At 41.4% G+C, this 12388-nt stretch overlaps 1 protein-coding gene across 4 annotated transcripts in view; it reads left to right on the forward strand.

Moving 5' to 3' along the window:
* Positions 1–5999: 5999 nt before the first annotated feature.
* TRAPPC8 (trafficking protein particle complex subunit 8) overlaps positions 6000–12388 on the forward strand; it is a 53066-nt gene continuing 46677 nt past the window's right edge. For all 4 annotated transcript variants that reach the window (XM_054284984.1, XM_054284985.1, XM_054284986.1 and 1 more), the window contains exons 1-2: positions 6000–6293; positions 11608–11802. In XM_054284984.1, the coding sequence (XP_054140959.1) occupies positions 6137–6293; positions 11608–11802 (352 nt within the window). In that variant the 5' untranslated portion in view covers positions 6000–6136. The remainder of the gene's footprint in view (positions 6294–11607; positions 11803–12388) is intronic.

A 12388-nucleotide genomic window follows, 5' to 3' on the forward strand; every position in this document is an offset into this window, starting at 1 on the left:
TGGTTAATTTTCATCTTCTGTCTCTAAGAGTAATTACTTAAATATGTTGAACCTAGAAGGGAAAGTCTGGTTGGATACAACAATAATGTGGTACGACTCTCTTTTAAGGAAAAAAGATGAGGAAAAAAATGTAGTATTAAGATGCCTCGGTCAATTCCTCTCCATAAAGCACATTGCCATTTGACTTAAAAAAAAAAAAAAGAAAAAGAAAAAAAAAAAGGATTCACCTCAGGTGAACAGATATAGTTTATTCATGAAATCACATATCCACTTGCATTTCCACATTCCCAGCTGTCATTTCTCTAATTATTGCTCCAGTGATGGTTTCTGCCTTTATCTTTCTTCTGCTTAAATTTAACATCACTCTGATAGCTAAGCTCAGTGAAAGCAGAGTGGAATCTGAGGAACCAGATTTAATTAATCAGTTTTAATTCATACTTTCAGTTATTTGTTTACATTTATGTATGCACACTGTAACCAGTGCTTGCCTCCCATCTACTAAAACACACCTGCTTGCTTTGGATCACCTAAAATCAAAGCTGCACACTACACACACACACTAAGTCATAAATTCTGCAACAGACACCTTTTTATAGGGATACATTACGTGTAGGGCTTTTGCATGTGACTAGGACTGCAAAGATGGGACAGCTTTGGAGAAATTAGTGCAAATGTTGCCTACAAATGAAGAACCAATTTGTTAGTCCTTTGTTAGTTTAGTGACTCAGTTTCAGGAAGTGGCAGCCATCAACCCCAGGAGTTTCCCTGAAAAAGGGACCCCCAGAAGATAATCTGACTACAGTATAAAAGAAATGAGCAACTAGGATGACAGACTTTAGGTAGAAATATCTCAGATAATTAGGAAAAAAGAAGTATGAGAGTATGTGAGAGAGCGCACGTGAGAACTTCACTTTTTCTTACAAGGAGAGTGGTAATATTTATAAATGTCCCAAGTTCTGTGGTGAATGGATCCAAAGACTGTGTTGGTGAGTTTTGATACACTTGTTTTAGTTAATTTCTTCTTCTTTTCTACTTGTCTCTGTCTTTTGTTACCAGCAAAGAATAGAAGATTACTGCTAATCCTGGGCTGATTGGTGGGAGAGTGGTACATGGCTGGTTCTGGGGAACAAAAGAGGTTATAGAGAACGATTACTTTGGAATTCCTAGCCAGAGCAGGATCACCAGGAGCTACTCCTAGCTCTCTCTGAATACCCGGAGCTGTTCACTGTATTATCAAGAGCTGTATTATCATGCCTGGAAGGAGAACTGCATGATCACCAACTCCCGTCCTGTGCCCATCAAGGGCATTGGGATCCCCAGTAGTCAGGGACAGGGTCCCATTGATTTAGGAGAGCAGAAGATTGATCCTTGCTACCACCTTGAAGCATGGCTGGGCAAACCTTTCCCATTAATCCTCGTAGCTTCAGATCTGACCTTCTGCTTCAGCCAACAGACTGTCCAGAGGATCACCTGGACCATGTCCCAGCCACCCTGGCCTTGATACACACTTGAGGCCCCTGGAGCAGTTCTCACTGCTTTGCTGTCTAAAATCTTCCTTCAGAACTGGGTTTTGTCCTTGTCTTTTGGGACAGGATAAGCTGTGTTGATTCAGCTTAGGAGGAGTTCCTCTTCTGTGCATGTGTTGTTTTTTCCTTTGTCTTGCAAGCTGCAGAAGGGCATTTCATGAGCTTTTCCTGATTTGTGGAAGGCAGTGAAACTTAGAGGGCAGATGCAGAAACCACAGCTTCGCTCTGGCAGCAATTCATCTTCCATACCAGTGTCTGCTGACCCAGATGAGCATATTGCTCATGTTTGTGAAGGTCATGACCAAATCCAAAAGTTGAAAAATCAGGGTCCCAAATTAACCCTGAGGAGTTACCACACAATGGCTAAAATCTATGGTTGTAAATCCATGTTGGTATCAAACTTGAAATTATTTGTGTTGCTGTGGTTTATTAAAAAAACCCTCAACCAACCAATTCCACCCCTCCAACAGATAGCTTCTTGTGTGATTTTAGCTAAATTTTAAAATTTTCATTTGAAGTTATGCTGCAGAGGATTGCTGTGAAAAACATTAATTCTGTAACTCAGAAATTTGAACTGAGTGTAAATTCAAATGTGCAGTTGAAGTTTGCAAGGAGCTGGGAATCCATGTTGTAAACTTTCAAGGACATAGTTCAACCTGTAACTACCACAGGGAAACAGCTACATCCCATATTTAAATGACTACAAATGAAAGTATTGGATTCAGCCTGAGATTGCAGCTCTTGCAATTCTATATTCTTTTTCCTCTGTTTCAAACCTACATGGTAATACAAATATGTTATTAACAGATGCAAAAACCCTTTCAAATGAACTTCCTCAGCAGTAGCTGAGTTCAGCAGAAAGATCTAGCTGCATACAAGAATTGCAAAACTTACAAGTTCAGTAAGCTTCCAGCCCAAAGGAGCACAAGAGCACAACTGGCAGCAGCAAAGAAACAGCAAAGGGTAGAGGCTAAGCAGTTTCAGCTGCAAATTTTACAGTCATGTTCTGGTTATTCTTACAATTGAAGCAGTGGACATGCTCTCATCTATTATTGACTTTCTTACTATTTGTTCTTTTTTCTATTCCCTGATTAGGCCTCCCCTGTCACTTTCCATCCTATACTCTCTGACTTCTGTTCAAATACTATTTCCTTTCATCCACTGATTTCTCTGCAATAACCAGAGAAACTGGTTTTCAGTTAAATAATTCAGATGGTTAAAACATGGATTTGTGACATTATATTATCCCTTTGTATTTCTGTCCACTCTCTTTCCTATCTATTTGTACATTGTCCAGAATCTGAAAGCAAAATGTTGTGCACACATTGCCAGACTTAAGGTGCCACAAGTCACCTATTATATTCCTTCTAATGAACCTTCTGCCTTGTAAATAAAGGGATTTGAATCCTAATTGACTGCCCCAATTTTTAGTAACAGATCTGGGATACAACACCCTGAGCCGCTGTGTTCATTGAAGATGGGGTTGTTCATCCCTCCTCAGTACTCCAGGCAAGTCCCAGGCTGCATCAAAAGGTTCTCAGTCACCACCCCTGGAGGCGTTCAAGAAATGGCTGGACATGGCTCTTGCTGCTGTGCTTTAATTGACAAGGTGTTGTTCTGTCAAAGACTGGACTCGATGATCTCAGGGATCTTTTCCAACCTAATTGATTCTGTGATTCTGTTACCTTGTCTTAGGAGAGCAGTCCATGAGATGTAGAGCAGCATTAAACTAGTGTGACAAAACTGGTCCTGTAGGCAGTGTCCTACTGGGAGAGATCATCCAAAGACAGAGACATTCTAAGCACCACATTTTTAATACTGGGTTAAAAGAAAATGTGTACAGCATGTTTACATTCACAGAGAATAAATTCTGAGCACAAAAATATAAGTTTAGAGCTGCTATAATAAAAAAATCCTCCAACACAATGACAATTAAATGAATGATTTGTCGTTCTGTAGTGGCTACTGAAGATTGGTAACAGCCACATGAAATCTGAATCTCTGCCAGAAATTTAAATAAAAATTTGAATCCCTGCCAGAAGGATGTGATGATGGTCAGAATTTTAAAATAATTTTTAACCTCAAGTTATGTGTGTGCAAGATCAGGAGTTCTGATCCACTTCACTCTACTGGATGTAACTCATGTAGTGTTCAGAAGTAATGGATCAAGAAGAAAGGGAGACAAGCACCACTTTCCCAAATTGTCCGTGTGGAGGTCCTAGTTTTAAGTATCTGTGAAAACATGATTTTGGAATATCTCTGGGGAATTTCCAAATGTGGATAAGCCATGAATATTGTGGAAGTTTGCTTTCTTCTTGTTCGAATAATCTATCAAAGCAAAAAACCCTTTTTTTCTGCAATATTTCGTAGCTTTTAGATAACATTCCCAGGACCCAATCTTGAACAACAGAAACTTGTATGGCCTATTAGATTTTTTTTTTCTTACTGTCTACATGAAAAACTACTTTTTCATTCACAGAGGATGGGTTTTTTGTGATGTTTACAAGCCCCGTCCCTGGCAGGGTGTTAAAAATCAGCCCTACTACAATACTACTTTTTTGTAAATAACATGTTCAAAATCAATTATTTCACCATGGATTATCACTGTTGTCTTCCGAATGACTTCCTTCCTCAGGTGACAAATGCAAAAGGACTTTGGGTGATAATCCTGCTTTAACATGCGAATCTCAAAAAAAAGGAGAAGGAGCTATTTCATCCCATTTGAATTTCATGCAAACAACTGAGCAGTGACAGGTCTGCCAGAGAACACCCAAAAACTCCTTAGTTTTTAACAGAGTCACCCAGTGGCTCAGGTTGGAAGGGACCACAGTGACCATCTGGTCCAACATCCTGGCTCAAGCAGGGTCAGCCTGGAGCACCTGGCACGGGATTGCATCCATACAGTTCTTGAGTATCTCCAGTGAAGGAGACTGCAAACCTCTCTAGAAAATCACAGCAGATTCACCCACACTGTCAAGAAGTTCTTTCTCATGTTCTAGTGGAGCCTCCTGTGCATAAGTAACTATTCTGGGGGGTTTTGTGTGGTTTTTTGGTGGTTTTATTTGGGATCTTTTTTCTGCTTTTATTATTGTTGCTTTGTTGGGGTGATTGTTGTTGAGGGGGTTTTGTTTCTTTGCTTTTTTTTTTTTTTTTTAAATAAAACTGACAGAACTGCTTTCCTTTGGAGGAGATTTTTGGGGTCAAATCCCAGCTCTTGTCCCACCACAAACCAGTTTCCTGGTGCCAGGAAAACCCCCAGGACAGCTGCCCACCACACTGTGCACAAGGATTTTGTTTAATATCATGCTTTAATGGGCAAAGCTTTAAAAATGAAGCTATTTTGCCCAGTTTGAATGTCTTGCATACACTGACAGATCTGCCAGAGAGCACCCCAGCAACTCTTTGCTTTTCAACAGAGCCTCAGAATTGTTAGGTTTGGAAGGGACCTCTGGAGATCATGTAATCCATTCCCCCTGCCAGTGCAGGGTTACCTGGAGCAGGTGACACTGGAATGTGTCCAGGTGGGTTTTCAATGTCCCCAGAAAGGGAAACTCCTTGTCCTGCCTGGGCACCTATTCCAGTGCTATGCCACCCTCAATGGAAAGCACTTCTTCCTCATGTTGAAGCAGATCTTGTGTTTTATTTTATGGCTAACCATTCATGGCTTTGATGTGTGTAGTTTTATTCACGTGTGAGGTTTTTGTTTTGGGGTTATTTTGGTGGGCTTCTTTCCCCCTTTTGGTGGTTGTTTTTTATTTCTGTCCCTCGCCCCCCCATTTTTTGGGGGGGGGGGTATAATTGTTTTGCTTTTTTGTTGCTGCTTTGCATATTTTTCTTGTTTTGATTTGGGGTTATTTTTGGTGGTTTTATGGTTGTTGCTTTGGTGTCTTCTTTGTTGTTTTGGTTTGGATTTTTGTTCTTGTTTTTTTTTTTTTAGTTCCCCCCCCCCTTTTTTTTTTTTGTTTTGGGGTCATTTTGGCAATTTTTTTTTGTTTTGGTCTTTTTTTTTATTTATTTTTTTGAGATTTTCTTTTGATTTTTCCCCCCAATTTCATTGTTTTGATTTGTTCCGTCGTTATTTTGGCGCTTATTTGTTGTTGTTTCGGAGCGCTTTTTCCCCCCTGTTGTTCTTGTTTTGGGGTAATTTTGCACTTTTCGTTGTTATTTTTGGGCTTTTTGTTTGTTTTGGTTTTTTTTTTTTTTTTAATAAATCCTTCCGCGCTGTTTTTCCCGTTCCTTGGCCAAGGCCCCCTGCAGCATCCCACAGCCCTGCCGCCCGGACCGCACCAACTGCCCGCTCCGAGGGGGGGGAGGATTTTGTTGTGCGCTCCCTGTCCCCCCCTCCGGCCGGCCACCGTCGCCTCCCCCTCCCGGCCAGGCGCCGCCCCTTTGGCCAATCACATGAGCGGGCGCGGGGGCCGCCGGGAGCGGGCGCTCCCCGAGGGGTTCGGCTGAGGCGCAACATGGCGGCGCTCGGCGGGCGCTGAGCGGGGCCCGAGCGGGAGCCGTGCACAGGCGTGGCCAGGGAAGGAGGGAGGGAGAGAAACAATAATCCGGAGAATTGCGGAGAAAGGTGGCGGGGCCGTCTCGGGCGGCCCCGAGCGGCGGCCATGGCCCAGTGCGTGCAGTCGGTGCAGGAGTTCATCCAGGACTCGTTCGTGCCCTTGGTGGCCGCGCTGTGCAGCGAGGAGGCGGAGCGGCTCACCCGCAGGAACAACCTCAGCTTCGCCGAGCTCGTCAGGCCCTTCTGCCGCCTCACCTCGGAAGGTCGGTGCCGGCAGCGGAGCGCGTTGTTTACACGGGGCGGGGGAGGCGGCGCCGCCGCTCCCTTCCGCCCGCGGCCTCCGGGGGTCCCGCACGGCTGTGCCCGCCGGGGCTGTGCCTGCCGGGCTGTGCCCGACGCCCCTTCCCCTTCCCGGCCGCCCCGGCGGGTGTCACCGGGAGCCCTGACGGGCTTGGCGGAGACTCGCGTTTGCCGGGATTGGCGCAGGTGACAGCTGTTAAGTCAGCTTAGTTTGATTCGGTCTGCGGAACCGGGGAAGTTTGGCTTCTCCTGGACACATCCCACGGCTGAAGAGGAAGGTGTCTGTAAATTCAGCTCTTCCAGACGGATTTTTGTGTTCCATTAGAAGCACTTTGCTGTTACCTCCCTAGTACTCGTACCTGATTCTTGCTGTAGACTCTGCTGGGTTTCACACTTGCCGTAGCCAGGTGTTGAAAGTACGGCCAGTCTTTCAGAAACATTAATCGTGATTTTAGTTGCAGGGCTTTCCTTTCTCTTTCCATTCTGTTGCCTGTAGCTTTATCCTTTATGCCTTTTTTTTTTGTTTTTTATTTTTTGTTTTGTGTTGGTTTTTTTTTTTGGTTTTTTTTTGTTTTTTTTTGGTTGACGTTTCTGTAAGACCTGTGCAGAGAAGGAGTGGGAATCGAGCTGCTTATGTGGCACAATGACCACGTGAAGCAGCAGGAAAACTGGAGATTGACCACTTAAGAGAAACAACAGGGTTTTTTAGCTGTGATGCTTTAACTTACTATCCGGAATTTGTTTGTTTTTAATTTAGATAAGCTATGCATTTCAATCCGCTGCTCATAACAGTAGTTTGGTGAGAACTGCTTGTCAGAATAGTGCTGCAATGACATTTGTCAGATTTGGTTTCTGACAGACATGTAGCTCAGACTGCAGCCTCTGTATGTCGTGTGTTGAGGAAAGAGTGCAAGAAAATGAAACTTGTGCTGTCATTCTTGTTATGTTTTTGCATTTCTCTCTTAAAAATGGCGGCAGCTTAAAAGCTACTTTGTGTTAAAAATCTGCCTTAGTTTTCAGGTGAGTCTTAGTAACTTATCAACTGTAACTTGTTCATAAATGTTTTCATTTTGTTTAACAATGCTTATGAACTATGTGAGAATGCAGCAGAGATAAAAATAATAAATTCAGATGCTCGCATCTTTAGAGTTCTGGAGTTAATTAGCCTTTTAGTGAAAGGCTCTCAAAATGCATCTAGCAAGCAAAACCAGGCAGAGTATTCGAAATGAAGCATTCACTTGGAAGGTTAATTAATTCACTTAGTTGCAACTATTTTGGTCCAATTATTGTGACAGTTAAGGAACTTGCAAACCTGAATTATCCTCAGTGTTCCCTGAGTGAAAGTGGGCACAGTGGGTTTTTTTGCTGCACAAGCCTGACTTCAGTTCCTCACTCCAAGAATGACTTCCTCTTCCTACTGCCTGGAAAAAGTGTTAGTGCATGCTGATTGTCAGTTCTTGTGTTAGAAGCAGCTTGTGTGAGGGTAGGGACAGAGAGGAAGAAAGGCATGATTAAATGATCTGATTGTGGTACAGCAGAATGTGTGCACATGACATGTTCTGTGTTTTACTGCTTCTTATAATGTTATTATTATTATTCTCATATTATGTATGGTTATGATATTGTGGTGATAACTGTTCTGGGATTCTGTGAGGAGCAGTGGCCATAAGCTAAAATACAAGAAATTCTGCTTCAACATGAGGCAAAACTTCTTTCCATTGTGGGTGGCAGAGCACTGGAACAGGCTGCCTAGGGAGGCTGTGGAGTTTCCCTCTCTGAGACATTCCAAACACACCCAGGCAGTTCCTGTTACCTGCTCCAGGTGATCCTGGCTTGCCAGGGAGGTTGGGTTAGATGATCTCCAGTGATCCCTTCCAACTGTAACACTTCTGTGATTCTTTAATTCTGTTTTGATGTCTTCATTTCGAAGTACAACGTTTCTTAAGGGAGTGTGAAATACTGTCCATTTTAAACTAATTGGTCTCTCTTTAATTCCTTGAATTTGTAGCACAAAATTGGATTGATTAGTATTTAATCCCTTTAGAAATAAGCTGTCCCTTGCTTATGCAGAAGTTTAAAGTACATTAATAGCTTCTTGAGTTATTCTATAATTTGAAAAGCTCAGTCATGGATTTGCTACTGCATTTTTAGAGTCCTGTTACAATACATGTTTTTGTCTGAAATTAGGAATTATGTAGCTTATGAACCAGCTGAAGGCTGTGTGTTGGTCAGCCTTCTTTCTTAAGAAGCAGTGCAGGTAGGAAATTAATCTACTGATGTATGTGCAAAGCAATTCTGATAAACAGGAACTGGGCTGAGCTCTCTGCTGTGCACGTGTCAGTCATCCTTCACGTGCTAAGGAGATGTGAAGGACCAGAACACAGTGTAATCCTTCAGGTAGAGTAAAACCACACACTGTTGAGGTTGCTCAATTTAAGGAGGCCAGATTCTATCTAATTTCAAGTAGAACTCCACAAAGATATGTAATGTAGACACAACGGGAGCACCCTTTGCACAAATCAGTATTTAATCTACTCATCAACTTTGGCCTGTCAGTGACTTGCTAATATTGGTGTAGCCAAAAATACCCTTGCAATACTCAGCAAACTGTGATGGTAGAGTGTCCCAAGCACAGATTCAGGATGCTCTGTCCTGTAAATTTCAGCCTCTTTTGTAAGAAAGTCACCTCCTGTTAGTGAAGGAGGAATGTTTAAAAAAGTGAAAGGACAGCTTCCCCAAATTTTCAAGTTCTTTTAGTAAGGAAACCAAAAGTATACTGAGGATTTTATGCCTTCATATTTATTCTCAAAGTGGCTGTCTTTCTTAACTGTTTTGTTTGTTAGTAACAACTGATGCCTGATTTAACAAGTGTATGCATTGTATAGATTGTGTATATAGGCAGGTTTTCTTTAAAATAGGATCCTGTTTTTAGGACTCTTTAAAAATGCTTATGAACTAATACTGTCTTTGTGGGAGGGAGGATTACAGTACACATGTCAATTAGCAAATATCACTTTAAGATAGCATTGGTTACTCTTAAATCAAAGTGTTTGACCTTAACACACAAAAAAAGAGAGCTTCTGATAACTTTATCTGATTCTAAGTCTTAAATATGTGCAAGATGTAAGGAGGTATAATGGGAACACTGTGCTTACTCAAGCTTAGTGTGATGTTAGGAGTTCCTTGTTCATGTGTGTCTTAGCATCTTCAGCTTTTGATGAGAAAGATACTGTTCTAATACATGATACTGCTGCCAGTTTTGGCAAAGTTCTTTTTGAAATTATCTTATAAACATTTGAAGAAAATGTATAACACAGGACACAAGACATATCTTTTTTTTTTTGTATTAAAACTTTTTGGGGTTCCAAGTATGTCTGTTATTTCAGTCCTTATCATTAAACATATGCCAGAGCTGTCATGGAAATGTGCTTGCTCTTCATTATTATGGCTGTTATGTTTAGGGCAGACAGCAAGGATGAGTTGTAGTGTTACAGCTGTGCTGGTGAAGGCAAACTAGTTTCCTTGTTGTTTGTTCCTGCCACTTCCTTTACACCTGATAATTTCAAAATAGGGTTGATAATTTACCAATGTGATAAGATGAAAGGAGCCCCATCCAAAACAACTGCTTCAGCTTTCTGATAGAAATGCTGAACTAAGTAAAGTTTAGCCAGCACAACTGCCTTTTCTGGTGTTGGTAAAGCCTTATGATATACAAGTTCAATCTGAAACTTAGAGCTGACAAAATCCACGCAATTTTAGGTTGTTTTTGGCAGAATGAGTTTTCTAACCTGCTTTACTGTGTTTTCCCATGAGCTTGAGTGCTGGTAAAGCTTGGGAGTGAATATGTGCTTGAGGAAGGTAGAACTATGTGAGTCAAGATTTGAGCAAGGTTAGAAATCTGTTTTAACATTCAGAATGGATAGTGAACACATCTATAGTGATCTGACTTTAGCTATGTACTTGGTACTTCTGAAGAGGCTTGTGGAGAAGGTGTGGAGTGCTTTCCAGGCTGGAGCAGATTGAATACTCAGTTTCAGACCTTTATGGTGTGAATCCTGTAGTTAGTTGAAAGATGAAGAAAACACTAAGAAATTTCCTTTGTGCTACCTTTTCTATGCCATACAGGAATTTGTGAAAAAGCTTGCAGAGGAGTCAGGCTGTGCTGCGTGGCACGTGGTGGCACCAGGTGGCTTAGGCAGCTGTAGTCAGTCTGTCCTGCCTGCACTCACAGTCTGGCTTGCTTGGGGGGGGTTCTAGTTTGAAATAGGGTGAAATTACATGAAAAATCACAGCAGGCTCAGAATTGTAATGAGCGTTGAAAATGTTGTGAACAGTTTTTTAAAACCAGATGGCTTTAGGAAGCAATTTTCACCAAGATTCTACAAAGGAAGCTATAGCTAAAAATCATAGAATGGTTTAGGTTTAAAGGGACCTTCAAGAACATCTAGTTCTAAGTTTACCCTGCTGTGGTTAGAACAGGTTGCTCACATCCCTGTCCAGCCAGGCCTTGAACTGTTACGGTGTTAGGGCATCACAGCTTTTTTTTGGCAACCTGTTCCAATGCCTCACCATCCTCATGGGAAAGAATTTCTTCCCAATATCTGATCTAAATCTGCTTTCTTCTTTCAGTTTTAAACCATTCCCCCTTGTCTTGTCACTGCATGCCCTTGTACCTCTCCAGCTCTCTTGAAAGCCCCCTGTGGGTACTGGAAGGCTGCTCTAAGGTCTCCCCACTTCTCCAGGATGAGCAACCCCAACTCTCTCAGCTTGTCTTTTAGGATATGTTAATTTTGAATGAATGAATACCATGTTTTCCCTGTCAAGTTTCTTAAATGCTATTTATTTGTGTGGGGGGGATTTCTTGGATTGCTGATTCCTTGAAACATGATGTGTTGTGTGAAATCCATACATGGTTCCTATGGCTTTTTCATGAAAGTTGATATGTTCTACACAGGAGGGAGTGAGTGTATCAGTGTAGGATGTGCATGTACTATGTTAGATGGAGTGGATATTCTTATCAGCTAAGATCCTATGCTATTCATTAATCAGTCTGCCTAGATGAGCCTAATGTTGAACATCAAGTGAGTTTTTGTTACCACCTTCTCCCCCTCCATTTTTGGTAGTCAAGCATTATGGACTGTGATCTAAAATTGATGATGGAGAAGTTTAGTGGAGCAATCTTTAAAGAGAAAATGTGTTGGAAAAAGACTAATTTATGACAACTATTTTAACTGTCTGTCATACTCCTCAACAAATCCTCTTCTTTTTCCGTTTTAGTTCACATGAGAGATCCTAATAATCAGCTTCACATCATTAAAAATTTGAAGATTGCTGTCAACAACATCATTACTCACCCACCTCAGCCCGGTGCTATTCGGAAACTTTTGCACGATGTTGTGTCTGTCAGTCAGCCTGCTGAAGGACTGGTAGCTAATGTGATCACAGCTGGAGATTATGATCTCAACATCAGTGGTATGTGTTGCTGTTCTATTTTTCATAATGCAAACTGGAATTGGCTGAAAGATTTCTAGCCTTCATTTCAGCTTTGTGGCATGTACTAAAATTATTCAGAGTTGCAGTTTTGAGACATTGCTTTTACTGAAACCTTGGATTTATCAAATAGTTTTGGCTTTATGTAATGCTGAAAGAGTGGTTTAACTGAATTAATAATTTTCATTTTCCTGGTATTTTAGTTCTTCTCAACTTCTGTGAAGTCATTATTTTAATGTAGCCATTAGCGATGCTTTCATTGTGTTATTTTCTTGTTACAAAACTGATACAGTGACTTGTTGCACTTGGCTGAATAAATGTCAGAACTTGATGTTGGTATTAATGTATGGCTTTATCTTGAAGTTAGTTATCGTAGCTTCTTTTATTTTTGATGATCAAGTCATAAAAAGTTTAAGGAAAAAGGACTGTGAGGAAAGGTGTGTGACTCCTTTGATTCTTTGTCTTTTTTTTTCCCCTCTGTGGAGCTTGTGCTTCATATTTCACTGTCAAAATGACTAGAGTATTCTAAAAATGTTTTTTCTCAGATCTCCAAGTGATGAGGTATTGT

Source organism: Melozone crissalis, unplaced genomic scaffold (genome assembly GCF_028551555.1).
Source record: "Melozone crissalis strain CALT ecotype California unplaced genomic scaffold, PUWL_Pcris_2 ptg000042l_1, whole genome shotgun sequence".
Classification (NCBI taxonomy): Eukaryota; Metazoa; Chordata; class Aves; order Passeriformes; family Passerellidae; genus Melozone; species Melozone crissalis.